The sequence below is a fragment of the Hypomesus transpacificus genome, unplaced genomic scaffold (assembly GCF_021917145.1).
Source record: "Hypomesus transpacificus isolate Combined female unplaced genomic scaffold, fHypTra1 scaffold_160, whole genome shotgun sequence".
Taxonomy (NCBI): Eukaryota; Metazoa; Chordata; class Actinopteri; order Osmeriformes; family Osmeridae; genus Hypomesus; species Hypomesus transpacificus.
Genome location: NW_025813725.1, coordinates 151494 through 171485, shown reverse-complemented (window position 1 = coordinate 171485; position 19992 = coordinate 151494). Strand labels below are relative to the sequence as shown.

General features: G+C 42.2%; 5 protein-coding genes across 5 annotated transcripts; all 5 read left to right on the top strand.

The window, feature by feature from the left end:
- Positions 1-448: 448 nt before the first annotated feature.
- On the top strand, positions 449-2959 carry LOC124488980 (protocadherin alpha-8-like). The gene has a single exon (XM_047051580.1). It carries the CDS (start codon positions 575-577, stop codon positions 2957-2959), a length of 2385 nt encoding a protein of 794 aa, XP_046907536.1. The 5' UTR covers positions 449-574.
- A 678-nt stretch (positions 2960-3637) lies between these two features.
- On the top strand, positions 3638-6025 carry LOC124488979 (protocadherin alpha-8-like). Its single transcript, XM_047051579.1, has one exon. The coding sequence runs from the start codon at positions 3638-3640 to the stop codon at positions 6023-6025; it is 2388 nt and encodes a 795-aa protein (XP_046907535.1).
- A 3803-nt stretch (positions 6026-9828) lies between these two features.
- On the top strand, positions 9829-12366 carry LOC124488998 (protocadherin alpha-2-like). Its single transcript, XM_047051596.1, has one exon. It carries the CDS (start codon positions 9877-9879, stop codon positions 12364-12366), a length of 2490 nt encoding a protein of 829 aa, XP_046907552.1. The 5' UTR covers positions 9829-9876.
- A 570-nt stretch (positions 12367-12936) lies between these two features.
- LOC124488997 (protocadherin alpha-2-like) lies at positions 12937-15318 on the top strand. The gene has a single exon (XM_047051595.1). It carries the CDS (start codon positions 12937-12939, stop codon positions 15316-15318), a length of 2382 nt encoding a protein of 793 aa, XP_046907551.1.
- A 334-nt stretch (positions 15319-15652) lies between these two features.
- LOC124488996 (protocadherin alpha-8-like) lies at positions 15653-18025 on the top strand. Its single transcript, XM_047051594.1, has one exon. The coding sequence runs from the start codon at positions 15653-15655 to the stop codon at positions 18023-18025; it is 2373 nt and encodes a 790-aa protein (XP_046907550.1).
- Positions 18026-19992: the final 1967 nt, after the last annotated feature.

Here is a 19992-nt window from a genome sequence, read left to right as displayed (position 1 = left end):
AGCACATGAACTTGGGCAAATACAGGTCACCTATGTTTTTTTAATTTGATGATTTAATAGTTCATAATTTGTGTCCGGCCTCTCTTTTCATCGTATTTGGGTAGAACCTCAGTCCGGTCTGAGGTTAGATTGTGCTAAAGGATCACCATGGAAATCAGTATGAATTTATAATATTTCATGTATCTGCACCAGTTATCCGTCTTTATTTTACATTTTTTATTATTATTATTATTTGGTATTGGGTGAAACTTAATCCTTACGATTATTATTGGGGAAACAATCTCCTGACTAGAGCCATGTATTATATTTTTCACCTGGAGGAGACAGTGTTGACCGTAGAATTGAACATTTCTGTAAGGAAATTCTAGGCCCCTCCCAGTATTAGACGGGGATTGTGTATCTCAGGGCTTTGTTACAAAGAGACGCAAGAAGAGGGAGGATGGTTGAGCCCCGATCAGAGTTCATGCTGCAGAAAAACAACTGGTTTGGATGTAGCTGGATGTGTTCTTTAATTCTTCGCACTTCGACGGAGGATATACAGTGGGTGTAAACTCGGCTAGCGTTGGATGTTATTATGTCTTTACCGACTAGACGAAGCTCTATTGTGGCACATTTGGTGCTCGTGCTACTGGCGTGTTACCTGGAAGCGGTGAGCGGACAGCTTTCCTACTCCGTCTCAGAGGAGGTAAACCCCGGGACTGCTGTTGGAAATATCGCCAAGGATCTGAACGTAAACGTACAAGAACTGGAATATCGTAGGTTTCATATTGTTACTGGGACCAAAAGAACATATTTTGAGGTAAATCTAAAGACTGGTGTTCTCTTTGTGAACGAGAGAATGGACAGAGAAGAGCTGTGTGCAAAGGCTCCGACGTGCACTGTAAGTGTGGAGGCCGTTATAAACGATCCATTGAAGCTTTACCGCGTTGAAATAACTATTTTAGATGTAAATGACAATGGTCCGTCTTTTAGTGCAATATCTCAAGTCGTAGACATAACCGAAAACACTTTACCTGGAGCGAGATTCCCTCTTTCAGAGGCTAATGATGCGGACTATGGTAAGAATGGATTAAATACATATACACTGAGTAACAATGATTTTTTTTCTCTGGCAGTCCATAAGGGACGTGAGAGTGCTTCTGCTGAGTTAGTTCTACAGAAACCTTTAGACCGAGAGAAACAGTCTGTTATCCAGCTCACACTCACGGCTGTAGACGGAGGGAATCCTCCCAGGTCTGGCAAATCAAATATCATTATTAATGTTTTAGACATAAACGATAACGCTCCAGTCTTTAGCAATCCTTTGTACAAAACCCGTGTGTCTGAAAATATTGCCATAGGCACGACAATAATCACGTTGAATGCAACAGACGCAGATGAAGGCATTAATGGTAAAATCACCTACTCTCTTAGACAAAAAGACCAAGATAGTCTTTTGGATCTTTTCCATGTAGATCCGATTACGGGCGTGTTAACGGTTAAAGGAATAATTGACCATGAAAAAAATAGTGCTTTTGAGGTCCGTGTACAAGTACATGACGGAGCAACACCCCCGATGACCTCTCATTCAAAACTACTGATAGAAGTATTGGATCAAAACGACAATGCCCCAGTAATTACTGTGACGTCACTTTTAGACAGAGTAAAGGAGGACGCCAAATTAGGCACTGCCATAGCACTGGTGTCTGTCCTCGACATAGATGGAGGCAAAAACGGGATTGTGAAGTGTGATATAAGCAACAAAGTCCCCTTTAAATTGGAAACAAACTATAAGAACTATTATTCTTTAGTAGTAGACGGTTTTCTTGACAGAGAGAGCGTCGCCAAATATAACGTCACCATCACGGCTACAGATGAAGGAACCCCTTCTCTCTCCAGCACCAGCGTTATTACTGTACACGTTTCTGATGTCAATGACAACACGCCACGCTTCTCAGAAGCCGCGATCAATGTTTACGTTAAAGAGAACAGCCCTGTTGGAAATGTCATTCAAACAGTGTCTGCTTTAGATTATGACGTCGGTGAAAATTGTCAGTTGAGCTACTCATTTACGGACATTAACTCTTTACCGTTGTCTACGATGGTGAAAATAAACTCAGAGACAGGAGAGATAGTGAGCCTGCAGTCTTTTAACTATGAAGAGTTAAAAACGTTCCAGTTTAAAGTTCAGGCCAGAGACTCTGGTGTTCCTGCTCTCAGCAGCAACGTCACTGTGAACGTTTATATCCTGGATGACAATGACAACAGTCCCGGGATTCTCGCGCCCTACTCTGAGCACGGCTCTGTTAACTCTGAGAACATTCCCTACTCTGCTGAAGCGGGCTACTTTGTGGCCAAGATCAGGGCTGTAGACGCAGACTCTGGCTACAATGCGCTGCTTTCTTATCACATCTCTGAGCCCAAGGGAACCAACCTCTTCCGCATCGGAACCAGCACAGGAGAGATACGGACTATGAGGAGAATGAGTGACAATGACCTGAAAACTCACCCGTTGGTGGTGTTGGTTTCTGACAACGGAGAGCCTTCACTGTCAGCGACGGTGTCTATTGATGTAGTGGTGGTTGAAAACACAGGAGAAGTCAAGACTCAATTCAGACATGTACCTCAAAAGGAGGAGAGCTTCTCTGATTTAAACCTGTATTTGCTGATCGCCATTGCCTCTGTGTCAGTCATATTTCTACTGAGCCTCATAAGTCTAATAGCTGTAAAATGCCACAAGACAGAAGACAGTTTCAACAGATACAGCCACCCAATGATCACCACACACCCTGATGGAAGCTGGTCGTACTCTAAATCTACTCAGCAGTATGACGTGTGTTTCAGTTCAGACACATTGAAAAGTGATGTAATGGTGTTCCCTGCACCGTTTCCGCCTGTGGATGCGGAGTTGATCAGTATTAACGAAGGAGACACTTTTAACCGGACTCAGACATTACCCAACAAAGAAAAGGTAAGATAACATTGTTTTACAGCCCAATATTAAAGTAAAGTATATGCTACTTGCATCGGTTCTTTGACTTATACACTTATAGTTTTCGTTTGGTCTCTCAGAAGTTAAAGAAGGCTGTTGGGACCAACTTTAAAGTTATACACACTCTGTATTGAAAAGCATTTTGCGCTGTCCAGGATGGTGTCTCTGGTGCTGTCCATGGTGCTGATTCTGAACATATGTTTTGTTTTCGCTTTTCAAGTCTACAGTTTGGCTTTTAAAAACGTCTTATATTCAATACTTTTGTGACCTTTCTTTCAGACTCAAGTCTAGTAGCCTACCTTCACCATACGTTTTAAGCAAACATACGTAAGCTATAACTGCCTAACTGTATACTCTTGCCATACACCATATGTGTTTCCGTATCGACACGGAGGCCTACGTATTTCTTTAGGTTTAACATGGCATACCTTTGAGTGAACCATCACACGATGTCGCTGAAGACCACAGGAATGAACTTGTTTGACGCTGTTTCATGACTCCTCCTTCCTGGAGGAGAAGAAAAAAACATTATTCCGGTATGCTTCGTGTAGAGTAACACTCGTACGTTGATTGAACGGAGATGAAGTCGCAGTTTGCAAAACTGGATCATTACACATTTTGTTCCTGAATGACACTTTTGGATACTAGCATTGATCAGGAGCAGTTATGGTTCGTCGAAGACAAAGAGAATGCGTTTGGATTCAGTGTGTCGCTTTGCTTTGTTTAGCTGACTGGTCTGCAGCGCAGATATATTACTCCGTATCAGAGGAGGTGGACAAAGGCACTTTTGTGGGGTACCTCACGAAGGATTTAAACCTTAACGTCCATGAACTGGAGTCCAGGGGTCTTCGTATTGTTTCAGGATACAGCAAGAGCTATTTCGATGTAAATGTGAGAACGGGATTGTTCTATGTTGTCGAGCGGATAGACAGAGAGCAGCTTTGTCCGAATACGGTAAAGTGTTCTTTAAATATACAGGCCATATTGAGTAATCCGGTGCAGCTCCATCGCATAGAGGTAAACATTTTAGATGTAAACGATAATGCACCGTCATTTGATGAAAAGTTGTACACTTTTAATATTTCTGAATCATTATCTCCGGGCGAGCGATATCTAATACCGATAGCAATTGATGCAGACACGGGCAATAACTCGGTAAAGAGCTACATGCTGAGCCCGAATGAACATTTTTCTCTGGATGTACAGAGCGGAGGAGAGCAGAGTGTTTCTGCTGAGTTAGTTCTGGAGAAAGCTTTAGACAGAGAGAAACAGGCAGTGATTAAACTCATTTTGACCGCTGTAGATGGAGGAAAGCCTCCGAGATCAGGCACTTTACAGATTGTTGTTAACGTTATAGATGTCAATGATAACACGCCAACATTTAGCAAACCACTGTATAAGGTCCGTGTCAGTGAAAATATCGAATTTGGAACAACAGTTATTATATTGAATGCGACTGACTTGGACGAGGGAGAGAACGGTAAGATTGTATATTCCTTTATCAAACGTGGTAAAGTGAATCCCTCGGACATGTTTGATATTAATCCTGACACTGGCGAAATTACTGTTAAAGGTAATTTGAATTATGAGGAAACTCCTGCATATGAGATCAGAGTTCAGGCAACAGACCAGGGAACCATACCCCGTAGTGCACATGGTAAACTGTTAGTAGAAATAATGGACGTCAATGACAACTCTCCAGAAATATCAGTGACGTCATTAACCAACCCAGTAAAAGAAGATGCTGAGATAGAGACAGTGGTCGCTTTAATCACTGTTACAGACGCAGATGGAGGAAAGAATGGCATTACTAACTGTAAACTTGTAGGATCTGTACCATTTAAGCTCAAATATAATTACAAAAACGATTATTCGTTAGTTGTTGACGGGCCTCTTGACAGAGAGAATGTTTCTCAGTATAACGTCACCATTACAGCTACAGATGAAGGGACTCCGCCTCTCTCTAGCACCAGCGTTATTACTGTACACGTTTCAGATGTCAATGACAACGCTCCACGGTTCTCGGGTCCCGTGATTAATTGCTATGTTAAAGAAAACAGTCCAGTTGGAGCTGTTGTATACACAATGACAGCCTTAGATCCAGATATTGATGAAAATGCAAAACTAACGTATTCATTAGTTAACCGTTTATCGAAAAGCATGTCAATTACGTCTGCTGTAAATGTCAACTCAGACACTGGAGAAATAGTCAGCCTGCAGTCTTTTAACTATGAAGAGGTAAAAACTTTCCAGTTTAAAGTTCAGGCCACAGATTCTGGTGTCCCTCCGCTCAGCAGCAACGTCACCGTGTACGTTTATATCCTGGATGAAAATGACAACAGTCCCGGGATTCTCGCACCGTATTCTGAGCACGGCTCCGTTAACTCTGAGAACATTCCCTACTCTGCAGAAGCAGGCTACTTTGTGGCCAAGATCAGGGCTGTAGACGCAGACTCTGGCTACAATGCGCTGCTTTCTTATCACATCTCTGAGCCCAAAGGAACCAACCTATTCCGAATCGGAACAAGCACTGGAGAAATACGGACTAAGAGGAGAATGAGTGACAATGACCTGAAAACTCACCCGTTGGTGGTGTTGGTTTCGGACAACGGAGAGCCCTCACTGTCAGCCACGGTGTCTATTGATGTAGTGGTGGTTGAAAGCACAGTTGAAATAAAGACTCAATTCAGACATGTGCCAGTAAAGGAGGAGAGCTTCTCTGATTTACACCTATATTTGCTGATCGCTATTGCCTCAGTGTCAGTGATCTTTCTACTGAGCCTCATCAGTTTAATAGCTGTAAAATGCCTCAGGACTGAGGGCACTTTCAATAGATACAGCCCCCCAATAATCACCACACACCCTGACGGAAGCTGGTCGTGCTCTAAATCTACTCAGCAGTATGACGTGTGTTTCAGCTCAGATACATTGAAGAGTGACGTAGCGGTGTTTCCTGCACCGTTTCCGCCTGTGGATGCAGAGTTGATCAGTATTAACGAAGGAGACACTTTTAACCGAACTCAGACATTACCCAACACAGAAAAGGTAAGATAAAATAGTTTACATGCCTAAAGTAAAGTACATGCTACTTGCATCGGTTCTTTGACTTATAAACTTACAGTTTTCGTTTGATCTCTCAGAAGTTAAAGAATGCTTTTGGTTTGCAGTAGACCAACCTTACAGTTATGTGCACGCGGCATTGAAAAATATTTTGCGCTGTCCATGGTAGCGTCTTTGGTGCTGTTCATGACGCTGAACATATGTTCTGTTTTCGCTTTTCAAGTCTAAAGTTTGGTGAATAAAAAACGTATTATAATCAATACTTTTGTGACCTTTCTTTCACATTCAAGTTTAGTAGCCAACTTTTACTATCAGTTTAAAGCAAACATATGTAAGATATAATTGACTGTAACTGTTTACTCTTGTAATACTCTGGTTATTGTGTGTTGTTGTATCGACACGGAGGCCAACGTATGTTTTCAAGTTTAACATATTATAGTTTTGAGTGAACCATCACACGATGTCGCTGAAGACCACCGGATTTAACGTGTTTGACGCTGTTTCATGACTCCTCCTTCCTGGAGGAGTAGAGACAAACATTATTCCGATATGCTTCTTGTAGTGCAACACTCGTGTTGGTTGAACGTAGATTAAGTCGCAGTTTGCAAAACTAGATAATAACACATGTTGTTCCTGAATGACAATTTTGGATATCAGCGTTCATCAAGAGCAATTATGGCTCGTCGAAGACAAAGAGAATGCGTTTGGATTCAGTGTGTCGCGTTGCTTTGTTTAGCTGACTGGTCTGCAGCGCAAATATCTTACTCCGTGTCAGAAGAGGTGGATAGAGGCACTTCTGTGGGGAATCTCACGAAGGATTTAAACCTTAACGTCCAGGAACTGGAGTCCAGGGGTCTTCGTATTGTTTCAGGATATAGCAAGAACTATTTCGATGTAAATGTGAGAACGGGATTTCTCTATGTTGTCGAGCGGATAGACAGAGAGCAGCTTTGTCCGCATACGGTAAAGTGTTCTTTAAATATACAGGCCATATTGAGTTATCCTGTGCAGCTCCATCGTATTGAGGTAAACATTTTAGATGTAAATGATAATGCACCGTCATTTGATGAAAGGTTGTACACGTTTAATATTTCTGAATCATCATCGCCTGGCCAGCGATATTTGCTACCGATAGCAATCGACGCAGACACGGGCAGTAACTCGGTAAAGAGCTACAAGCTGAGCCCAAATGAACATTTCTCCCTAGATGTACAGAGCGGAGGAGACCAGAGTGTGTCTGCTGAGTTAGTGCTACAGAAAGCTTTAGACAGAGAGAAACAGTCAGTGATTAAGCTCATTTTGAACGCTGTAGATGGAGGAAAACCTCAAAGATCAGGCACTTTACAGATCCATGTTAACGTAATGGATATAAATGATAACTCACCCACATTTGGGAAACCACTGTATAAGGTCCGTGTTAGTGAAAATATCTCGATTGGAACAACAGTTATTATATTGAATGCGACTGACTTGGACGAGGGAGAGAACAGTAAGATTGTATATTCCTTTATCAAACGTGGTAAAGTGAATCCCTCGGACATGTTTGATATTAATCCTGACACTGGTGAAATTACTGTTAAAGGTAATTTGGATTATGAGGAAACTCCTGCATATGAAATCAGAGTCCAGGCAACAGACCAGGGAATCTCACCCCATAGTGCACATGGTAAACTGTTAGTCGAAATAATGGACGTCAATGACAACTCTCCAGAAATATCAATTACTTCTTTAATTAACCCAGTGAAAGAAGATGCTGAGATAGGGACAGTTGTTGCTTTAATCACTGTTACAGACGCAGATGGAGGAAATAATGGCATAACCAACTGTAAACTTTTAGGATCTGTACCATTTAAGCTAAAATATAATTACAAAAACGATTATTCGTTAGTTGTTGACGGGCCTCTTGACAGAGAGAGTGTTTCTCAGTATAACGTCACCATTACAGCTACAGATGAAGGGACTCCGCCTCTCTCCAGCACCAGCGTTATTACTGTACACGTTTCAGATGTCAATGACAACGCTCCACGGTTCTCGGGTCCCGTGATTAATTGTTATGTTACAGAAAACAGTCCAGTTGGAGCTGTTTTATACACAATAACAACATTAGATCCAGATATGGATGAAAATGCTCAAATAACTTATTCATTAGTTAACCGTTTATCGAAAAGCATGTCAATTACGTCTGCTGTAAATGTAAACTCTGAGACTGGAGAAATAGTCAGCCTGCAGTCTTTTAACTATGAAGAGTTAAAAACGTTCCAGTTTAAAGTTCAGGCCACAGATTCTGGTGTCCCTCCGCTCAGCAGCAACGTCACCCTGAACGTTTTTATCCTGGATGAAAATGACAACCATCCTGGGATTCTCGCGCCCTACTCTGAGCACGACTCTGTTAACTCTGAAAACATTCCCTACTTTGCTGAAGCGGGCTACTTTGTGGCCAAGATCAGGGCTGTAGACGCAGACTCTGGCTACAATGCGCTGCTTTCTTATCACATATCTGAGCCCAAGGGAACCAACCTATTCCGAATCGGAACAAGCACAGGGGAAATAAGGACTAAGAGGAGAATGAGTGACAATGACCTGAAAACTCACCCGTTGGTGGTGTTGGTTTCTGATAACGGAGAGCCTTCACTGTCAGCCACGGTGTCTATTGATGTAGTGGTGGTTGAAGGCACAGGTGAAATCCAGACTCAATTCAAACATGTACCTCTAAAGGAGGAGAGCTTTTCTGATTTAAACCTTTATTTGCTGATCGCCATTGCCTCGGTGTCAGTGAGCTTTGTTTTGAGTCTCATCAGTTTAATAGCTGTAAAATGCCACAGGACTGAGGGCAGTTTCAACAGATACAGCCCTCCAATGATCACCACACACCCTGATGGGAGCTGGTCGTACTCTAAATCTACTCAGCAGTATGACGTATGTTTCAGCTCAGACACACTGAAGAGTGACGTAGTCGTATTCCCTGCGCAGTTTCCGCCTGTAGATGCGGAGTTGATCAGTATTAACGAAGGAGACACTTTTAACCGGACTCAGACATTACCCAACACAGATAAGGTAAGAATAATTGGCTAAACTGAGTGCAGTAGTATCTGTATTACTGATGTTGATGTAGTTTTTATATGTAGCCTACTTTTTGGCCTATATGACTAAATAGTATGAATCAATTGTTGAATAATAGTATTTACATCATTAAAGTTTCATATATATATGAAACTTTAATGATGTAAATACTATATATATGTATATATATATATATATATATATATATATATATACATATATATAGTTACACTATAACGTGATTTAAACATCTAAACTTTTTTTTTTCATTTTTTAGCTTTTGTTTTTGCTTTCATCTTTGACCGTAGTTGTATTTGTATCATTATTTTATTTTTTTACTTGAGGGCAACACCTGTAGATTGTTCTTTCTTTCCAGTTAGGAGGCCTTAATTTTCTAAAGCTCTTTCAATATTTACACGTGTTTTCTACAGCAAATGTTGTCTACTTGCATGTGAAATGCCTTAATCGTAAGGTTTCCATTATATTGACATTTCCTCAGTTTGGGGCCCTTAGTTCACGTGAAAAAAATAAGAAGACAAATAAACGTCCACCAGTTCATGCAACACATAATTATAAAATAGAGCATTAAGAAAAGCATGAAAAATACAACACATGGTGTCGCAGCAGACCGCCCGAGTGAATTTGTTCACTGGTTTTCTGACTCCACCTCTTGGAAATATAAAACGTCACTGGTCACACTGCCTTTGTGACTAGGAGCCTTACACAAAGGATAAGGAATGGCTTGTGTAGACAATGTCTGAAAAAAACTGAATGTTGTATACTGAATGGATAAATTATCCCTGTCTGGATTCGTGTTGTTTTCAACAGCAATGGGTCGTCAAAGACAAAGAGCAAGTGTGTTCATTCCTTGCGTCGCGCTGCTTTGTTTAGCTGACTGGTCTGCAGCGCAGATATCCTACTCCGTATCGGAGGAGGTTGACAAAGGGACATTCGTGGGGAATCTTGCAAAGGATTTAAATCTTAACTTACAGGAACTGGATTCTAGGAGTCTTAGGATCGTTTCTGGACACAGTAAAACATACTTTGATGCGGATTTAAAAACTGGAATAGTTTACGTCAACGAGAGGATAGACAGAGAGGAGCTCTGTCCGAACACGGTAAAGTGCTCGTTAAACATTGAGGCAATATTAAACAATCCTATGCATCTCAGTCGCATTGAAGTTAATATTTTAGACATAAATGATAACACTCCATATTTCCTAGAAGAACTACACTTACTGAATATAACTGAAGCTGCATACCCTGGTGAAAGGTATCCTCTGCCGATAGCAAACGACGCAGATACTGGAACTAACGCCATCAAAAGCTACAATCTGAGCCCAAATGAACATTTCACATTGGATATACAAAGCGGGGGAGAGCAAAGTCTGTCTGCCGAGTTAGTGTTACAAAAAGCTCTGGACAGAGAGAAACAGCCGGTGATTCAGCTCATTTTGACTGCTCTAGATGGAGGAAAACCTCATAGAACAGGGACTTTACAGATCACTATATATGTAGAAGATGTTAATGACAATGTGCCTACGTTTAGCAAGCCGCTTTACAAGGTTAGTGTTCCTGAAAATGTTTCATTAGGAACACAAATATTACGGCTGACCGCTACAGACCTTGACGAAGGTATAAATGGCGAGATTGTGTATTCTCTGGTAGGGCGAGGTGGTTCAAGAAATGCGGATGCATTTGCTATCCATCCAGAAACCGGCGTGATAACAGTTAAGGTTAATTTAGATTACGAAGAGACGGCTGCTTATGAAATCAGAGCAGAGGCCATGGATCGCGGACATTCATCAAGGAAAACATATTGTAAAATTTTAGTTGATCTCGTAGATGTTAACGACAATGCCCCTGAAATCACGGTGACGTCACTCATGAGCCCAGTAAAAGAGGATTCTGAGATAGGCACAGTGGTCGCTTTGGTGACAGTGTCAGACAAGGACGCAAAACAGAATGGCCTCACCAAGTGTAGCTTAGTTGGGCCTGTACCTTTTAAATTGAAGTCCAATTATAAGAACTATTATTCTTTAGTTGTTGACGGGTCTCTGGACAGAGAAAGTGTCTCTCAGTATAGCGTCAGAATCACAGCTACGGATGAAGGCACTCCACCGCTCTCCAGCACCAGCATTTTTACTGTACACGTGTCTGATGTCAATGATAACGCACCACGCTTCTCAGAACCGCTGATTAATGTTTATGTTAAAGAGAACAGTCCAGTTGGAGCTGTCATAAACACAATGACTGCTTTGGATCCAGATCTGCATGAAAATGCTAAAATAACATATTCATTGTTGGACAGTTTTTCGACAATAATCTCAATAATGTCTGCTGTAAATGTGAACTCAGAGACTGGAGAAATAGTCAGCCTGCAGTCTTTTAACTATGAGGAGTTAAAATCGTTCCAGTTTAAAGTTCAGGCCACAGACTCTGGTGTCCCTCCGCTCAGCAGCAACGTCACCGTTAACGTTTTTATCCTGGATGAAAATGACAACAGTCCCGGAATTCTTGCACCCTATTCTGAGCACGGCTCTGTTAACTCTGAAAACATTCCATACTCTGCTGAAGCGGGCTACTTTGTGGCCAAGATCAGGGCTGTAGATGTAGACTCAGGCTACAATGCGCTGCTTTCTTATCAAATCTCTGAGCCCAAAGGAACCAACCTCTTCCGCATTGGAACCAGCACAGGAGAGATACGGACTAGGAGGCGAATGAGTGACAATGACCTGAAAACTCACCCGTTGGTGGTGTTGGTTTCTGACAACGGAGAGCCTTCACTGTCAGCGACGGTGTCTATTGATGTAGTGGTGGTTGAAAGCACAGGTGAAATCCAGACTCAATTCAGACATGTGCCAGTAACGGATGAAAGTTTCTCTGATTTAAACCTGTATTTGTTTATCGCCATTGCCTCGGTGTCAGTGATCTTTTTAATGAGTCTTATCAGTTTAATAGCTGTAAAATGCCACAGGACAGAGGGCACTTTCAACGGATACAGCCCTCCAATGATCACCACACATCCTGACGGGACCTGGTCATACTCTGAAACAACTCAGCAGTATGACGTGTGTTTCAACTCAGACACACTGAAGAGTGACGTGGCGGTGTTTCCTGCACCGTTTCCACCTGTAGATTCAGAGTTGATCAGTATTAATGAAGGAGACACTTTTAACCGGACCCAAACATTACCCAACAAAGAAAAGGTATGTAAAGCAGGCTATGTTAGTCAACATGATGTGATCGAAGTCCTAGTGTCCTTAACATTGTGATTTATTGTGGGTTTATCAAGTAATATAGAACTCGGATGGCCTTTGCCTTTGACTGCGTGTGAAGCGGTGACGTGACGTTGTCCTTGGTGCTGAAGCAGGCTGATAAGCGCTTCAGCACCATGGACTGTACTGTCTTGTGATATAAAGCATATATGGACCTCTGTTTCGGCTGCATATCTTTTTGTCTATGACTATTAGACTAATCTAGCTCTGTTGGCCTGTATGTTTTTCCAACGCTACTTTGTGCACTCATCTCGAGTATATAAACCACAATAACGTTAACTCCTGCATGTGAAATTCAAGTAGGCTTACGTGCAAACTCACGGTGTCGCTCCAGACCATGGAAAACATTGTGGTCCTCACAGTTTTTTTCCCCTCAAACTCCACCTCCCTGAATGAGAAACGTATTTCGTCACTGTTTTTCAATGCTGGTTTAAGAGATAGGCTACTCTCGATTTTTGAGATGTAGAGAGCAGGGCACGATTAACAATAATGTAAAATAGCATTACATACTATTTTCGAAATTCTGGCTTGATGGATCGTGGATTATATTGTTCACTATAAGCAGCGATGGCTTGTCGAAGACAAAGAAAATGCGTTTGGATTCAATGTTTCGCCGTTCTTTGTTTAGCTGACTGGTCTGCAGCACAGATATCTTACTCCGTATCAGAGGAGGTGGACAAAGGCACGTTTGTGGGGAATCTCACGAAGGATTTAAACCTAAACGTACATGAACTGGAATCTCGGAATATTCGCATTGTTTCGAGCCACAATAAGAGATATTTTGAGGCGAATTTGAAAACGGGAATTGTGTACGTTAACGAAAGAATAGACCGAGAGGAACTTTGTCCAAATACGGTAAAGTGTGTATTAAACGTTGAGGCTATACTGAGTAACCCCATGCTTCTCCGTCGTATTGAAGTGCCAATTTTAGATATTAATGATAATGCACCAGCATTTCTTGAACAATATCATATTTTCAACATATCAGAGTCGACGTCCGCGGGGGATAGGTACCCTCTACCTACAGCAATTGACGCAGACACGGGCAGTAACTCGGTAAAGAGCTACAAGCTGAGTCCGAATGAACATTTCTCCCTAGATGTGCAGAGCGGAGGAGACCAGAGTGTGTCTGCTGAGTTAATGCTGCAAAAACCCTTAGACAGAGAGAAACAGCCTATTATAAAGCTAACTCTGACCGCGGTAGATGGTGGAAAACCTCCGAGATCAGGAACTTTACAAATTGTTGTTAACGTTGTAGATGTCAATGATAACACGCCAACATTTAGCAAAACACTTTATAAGATTAGTGTGAAAGAAAATGTTGTTATAGGTATGAACATTTTAACGCTGGAAGCAACAGATGAAGACGAGGGTCAGAACGCTGACATTATTTATAGTTTTATGAAGCGTGGTGGGAATGCTGCTGACAAATTCTCAATTGATTCAAAAAGTGGTGCAATTACCGTAAACTCTTATTTAGATCACGAGGACAACGCAGCCTATGAACTACGTGTACAAGCAACTGACCAGGGACATTCACCCCGCAGTGGGTATTCTAAAATATTAGTTGAAGTTATTGACATAAATGACAATGCCCCAGAAATATCAGTGACGTCACTCATGAGCCCAGTAAAAGAGAATGCTGAGATAGGAACAGTGGTTGCTTTGGTCACAGTGACAGACAAAGATGGAGGGAATAGTGGTATAACAAACTGTAAGCTACGTGGTACTACTCCCTTTAAACTGAAGTCCAATTATAAAAATTATTATTCTTTAGTGGTAGATGATTCCCTAGACAGAGAGAATGTTTCTCAGTATAACGTCACCATTACAGCTGCAGATGAAGGGACCCCACCTCTCTCCAGCACCAGCGTTATTACTGTACACGTTTCAGATGTCAATGACAATATGCCACATTTCTCAGAACAGATGGTTAATGTTTATGTTAGAGAGAACAGTCCAGTCGGAGCTGTGGTTTATACCTTAACGGCTTTTGACCCCGACCTCGATGAAAACGCAAAGATAATTTACTCAGTGGACAGTTCTTCTAAAAGCTTTGAAATGTCTTCAGCTGTCAATATAAACTCAGAAACCGGTGACATTATCAGCCTGCAGTCTTTTAACTATGAAGAGTTAAAAACTTTCCAATTTAAAGTTCAGGCCACAGACTCTGGTGTTCCTCCGCTCAGCAGCAACGTCACCGTGAACGTTTATATCCTGGATGAAAATGACAACAGTCCCGGGATTCTCCCACCCTACGCTGAGCACGGCTCTGTTAACTCTGAGAACATTCCCTACTCTGCTGAAGCGGGCAACTTTGTGGCCAAGATCAGGGCTGTAGACGCAGACTCTGGCTACAATGCGCTGCTTTCTTATCAAATATCTGAGCCCAAAGGAACCAACCTCTTCCGCATTGGAACAAGCACTGGGGAAATACGGACTAAGAGGAGAATGAGTGACAATGACCTGAAAACTCACCCGTTGGTGGTGTTGGTTTCTGATAACGGAGAGCCCTCACTGTCAGCAACGGTGTCTATTGATGTAGTGGTGGTTGAAAGCACAGGTGAAATCCAGACTCAATTCAAACATGTACCTCTAAAGGAGGACATCTTCTCTGATTTAAACCTGTATTTGCTGATCGCCATTGCCTCAGTATCAGTGGTCTTTCTACTGAGCCTCATCAGTTTAATAGCTGTAAAATGCCACAGGACAGAGGGCACTTTCAACGGATACAGCCCCCCAATAATCACCACACACCCTGACGGGAGCTGGTCGTACTCTAAATCTACTCAGCAGTATGACGTGTGTTTCAGCTCAGACACACTGAAGAGTGACGTGGTAGTATTCCCTGCACCGTTTCCACCTGTAGATGGGGAGTTGATCAGTATTAATGGAGGAGACACCTTTAACCGGACACAAACATTACCAAGTAAAGAGAAGGTAAGATAGATAAAAAAAGGAACCGTTTGATGAGATTACCTATTTTTTTTCATACATTAATGTGTAGTTGTTTCTGTGACATATGCTTCCTCACTTGTTGAAATCGCCTACATAAAAGATGCAATTTTGCCTTATGGTGTCGCTATTGACCCACCTTGTACGGTTTCTGTCAAGCTTCACAGCGCTCCGCCCAGTACCGGAGCCGTGAGCATAGGCAGTAAGGGCTTTGTTCATTTCCACAAGTAAATGTTCTCTGTTCGAACTTATAGCCACGATGAGAGCGGTAACCACCTTGATTCCTAAAATATCTGGTTAGCCCGTGATGGACAGAATGTATTGCCAAATGGATGTTAATTACCGTTGGAAATGTTTCCTCTTCCAGCTTGTTCACCTATGGAGTATCTCTTCCGCGCAGATTGTATATTCCATTTCGGAGGAATCAAGTCCGGGCACCGTTGTGGGACCTTTGGCGAGGGATTTAAATTTGGATGTATCCGAATTAGAAAATCGCGGGTTTCAAATATCTGGGCCAAATAAGAGGTTTTTCGATGCAAACGTGAAGACGGGCGTTTTATCGGTGAGGGATAGAATAGATAAGGATGAGCTATGCTCCCGAAGTGTGAAGTGTTTTTTAGAACTGGAAGCCATTGTGAACTCGCCATTGAATCTATACCGCTTTGAGGTTAATGTTTTGGATATAAATGATAATGCACCCTCTTTTCGGACATCCAAGACATATTTGAATGTATCAGAATCTGCGTTTTCAGGTGAGAGGTTTACATTACCGAGTGCCTATGACGCAGATGTCGGTGCTAACGCAGTAAAGAGCTACAAGCTGAGCCCGAATGAACATTTCTCCCTAGATGTACAGAGCGGAGGAGACCAGAGTGTGTCTGCTGAGTTAGTGCTGCATAAAGCCTTGGATAGAGAGAAACAGCCTGTTATAAAGCTAACTCTGACCGCGGTAGACGGAGGAAAACCTCCAAGATCAGGGACATTACAGATCATTGTTAATGTCCAGGATGTTAATGACAATATTCCCATATTTAGCAAAGCCCTTTATAAAGCTAGAATACCCGAGAACACACTATACGATGCTTCTGTTATCACGGTTCAGGCTCAAGATTCAGATGAAGGGCTGAATGGAGAAATAATATACTCATTCATTAACCATGACAATGACAAAAGCTTTGACGTATTTGCCATAAATTCAGCCACCGGCGAGATCACAGTAAAAGGCCAGTTAGATCACGAACAAAACAATGCCATTGAAATTAGAGTCCAAGCTAAAGACAGAGGGCAAAACCCAAGAGCTTCTCATTGTAAAGTATTGGTAGAAATTATTGACGTGAATGACAATCCACCCGAGATATCAATAACATCTTTAGTTGACATGGTAAGAGAGAATGCATTGTTAGGGACAATGGTTGGTCTGATAACTGTCAAAGACAATGACGCTGATAAAAATGGCGCCATACAGCTGAATATAGTTGGATCTGTACCATTTACAATTAAGAACTCTTATAAAAATCATTATTCATTAGTTGTAGACGGACCCCTTGACAGAGAGAGTGTTTCTCAACATAACGTCACCGTTATAGCTACAGATGAAGGAACCCCGCCTCTCTCCAGCATCAGCATTATTACTGTACAGGTTTCTGATGTTAATGACAACGCGCCACGCTTCTCAGAATCACTGATTAATATTTATGTTAAAGAGAACAGTCCAGTCGGAGATATAATTCATACCCTAACTGCAATTGATCCAGATTCAAATGAAAATGCAAAGACAGCTTACACATTATTAGACGGTGGACCAAAAACCTTTCCAATATCCTCAGCTATCAATATAAATTCAGAGACCGGTGACATAGTCAGCCTGCAGTCTTTTAACTATGAAGAGACAAAAACGTTTCAGTTCAAAGTTCAGGCCACAGACTCTGGTGTTCCTCCGCTCAGCAGCAACGTCACCGTGAACGTTTATGTCCTGGATGAAAATGACAACAGTCCCGGGATTCTCCCACCCTACGCTGAACACGGCTCTGTTAACTCTGAGAACATTCCCTACTCTGCTGAAGCGGGCTATTTTGTGGCCAAGATCAGGGCTGTAGACGCAGACTCTGGCTACAATGCGTTGCTTTCTTATCACATCTCTGAGCCCAAGGGAACCAACCTCTTCCGCATCGGAACCAGCACAGGAGAGATACGGACTAAGAGGAGAATGGGTGACAATGACCTGAAAATTCACCCGATGGTGGTGTTGGTTTCTGATAACGGAGAGCCCTCACTGTCAGCCACGGTGTCTATCGATGTAGCTGTGGTTGAAAGCACAGGAGAAATCAAGATTCAATTCAGACATGTGCCGCTAAAAGAGGAGAGCTTCTCTGATTTAAACTTGTATTTGCTGATCGCCATTTCTTCGGTGTCAGTCGTATTTCTACTGAGCCTCATCAGTTTAATAGCTGTAAAATGCCACAAGACGGAAGACAGTTTCAATAGATACAGCCCCCCAATGATCACCACACACCCTGACGGAAGCTGGTCGTACTCTAAATCTACTCAGCAGTATGACGTGTGTTTCAGTTCAGACACATTGAAGAGTGACGTAGTGGTGTTCCCTGCACCGTTTCCACCTGTGGATGCGGAGTTGATCAGTATTAACGAAGGAGACACTTTTAACCGGACTCAGACATTACCCAACAAAGACAAGGTATGAAAACTCTTTGCAACAGGCCTATGTCCTGGTATCATCTTAATGTAGTTAAGGCCTGCCTTTACGATATGGCTTCTACTGACATTTATCAAACTGTCCAGTGTGGCGCTGTATTTACCAAAGTTCAAGCCCGTTCGTTATGTTACTGCTTTGAGTTGTGCGCCAGGCTTATAAATGCGACTCGATGAAGTTGCTGTCCTTGGTGCTGAACACGCGCCCATTTCAGTCGTTCTGTGTGGTCACAATGCACATGCGCATGTTGTTACATTCGAAACAACTATTGTGACGTGCTCTGTTGTTTTGATTCCAATAGGTAAAAAGTCAGTATATCCAACAGTAAGCTACTGTTGTTATCTTAGATTTCTATCTTCAGATATCTTATGAATTTCCCACATATCTCGAAATATCATTGTGTCTGTTTTTGAATTATTGTTTTCATTTTGGGGTATTATCTACTGTAAGCTTTCATCAATTTCAAGCATCCTTGTGTTATATAGTCTGTTTTGTTTGTGTGTGATAATGTAGTGAATAGGAACATAGGTCTATTTGATTCTGACACTTATTTGAATGCATTGCTGCTTTGTCAGTGGACAGAGCTGTGATTCTATTATGTGGTGAGCTCAGTCGGAGAGGATTTGTATTCATGAGTTAGCAGTAAAGAGCCTCAGCAGATGCCTCAGCTCTCAGGAGGTGCGTGTGTGTGTGTGTGTACAGTTATCGGTCTCTCTGATACCTTTCTTTTACATTTTCCTTCAAGTGGCTTAGTGTTATATCACCCTTTCTCTCATTGCCAGGTGCATGAGTAATCTTTCTCTTCCTATTTTGTCTTAGAGTACATTTCCCTTCAATCCCTGTCTTTCCTTTCTCAGTCTTTTCCAGACCTCCATATTGATTGTGCTCTATCCTGCTTCCTCTCTCCCTCACAGACTTGCTGTCTCTCTTTCCCATTCAACTATAATTAGCCCTTCTCTCCCCATCCCCCTCTCTCTCTAACAACCTCCCACACACTCTCCTTCCCTCAGTGCCTGGCACTACCTTTAAAACGGAGACATTCCCATCCATCCATTCTCCTCTCCCTGTCTCCTTATTTCTCTGAGTTCTCCCTTTCTACTGTCTCTTTCTCTTCCCCTCCCCCCTTGTCCCTCGCTCTCTGACAGCCCTGTTCTCTCAGGAAGAGGGGAACAGCTGAGGGGAAAGTTGGGTGAATTAGAATTGGTCTCCATGGACGTTGCGTGCGATCAGCCTAAGCATTCTGTAAACACCATTCCACCAATTTTCATTAACACACCGAACTTGCTTCAGGGCAACACCCATATCCCTCTTTGTGTCTATGGTTAAGCAGATCTGATTGTCATGATAAGAAATAAGGTATTTCATTCTAAAGATAACGTACTGCCATGTGTCGTGCTTCCACTTGTCAAATTAAAATGGTGGTTGGTTCAAGTGCAGCATTCAATTGGCTCTGAATGCTACATTCAATCAAGAGTTATTTTTCTTTGTTATTTGATTCTCGAGCGTCTTAGTATGAGTCATCCAAATTTTTTTCTGACCTTGTTTCAGGAAGTGGACTAGAGTCAACCGCTGTTGCTGTCATGGTCACATGCTTGTTTTGCTCTGTGTCCATGACACAGTCCTAGACATGGCTGGGGTTCCCTGTGATCTCATTGGGGCATGAGTACACTGCAGCGACTGTGTATGTGTGTAAGTGGGTCAGCAGTGTGTGTTTTAAAGATTGCAGGGCGCTCAAAGAACAGTCTGAATCCTAATGTGTTGAGTTTGAGTCTGTGTGTGAGATGGATTCTCTCTGCATTGCCAAGCTCTTTCTCTACACTGCATTTAATTCAATATGGGTCCCTGAAATAATGCCTGGAGCTGTCCGCTATGTGTTTGAACACATCAGTATGGGGTTTGTAAGCTACAGCTCTCCATGCTCTTGTGTGTGCGTGAGGGGGATAGAGAGAGTGACAGAG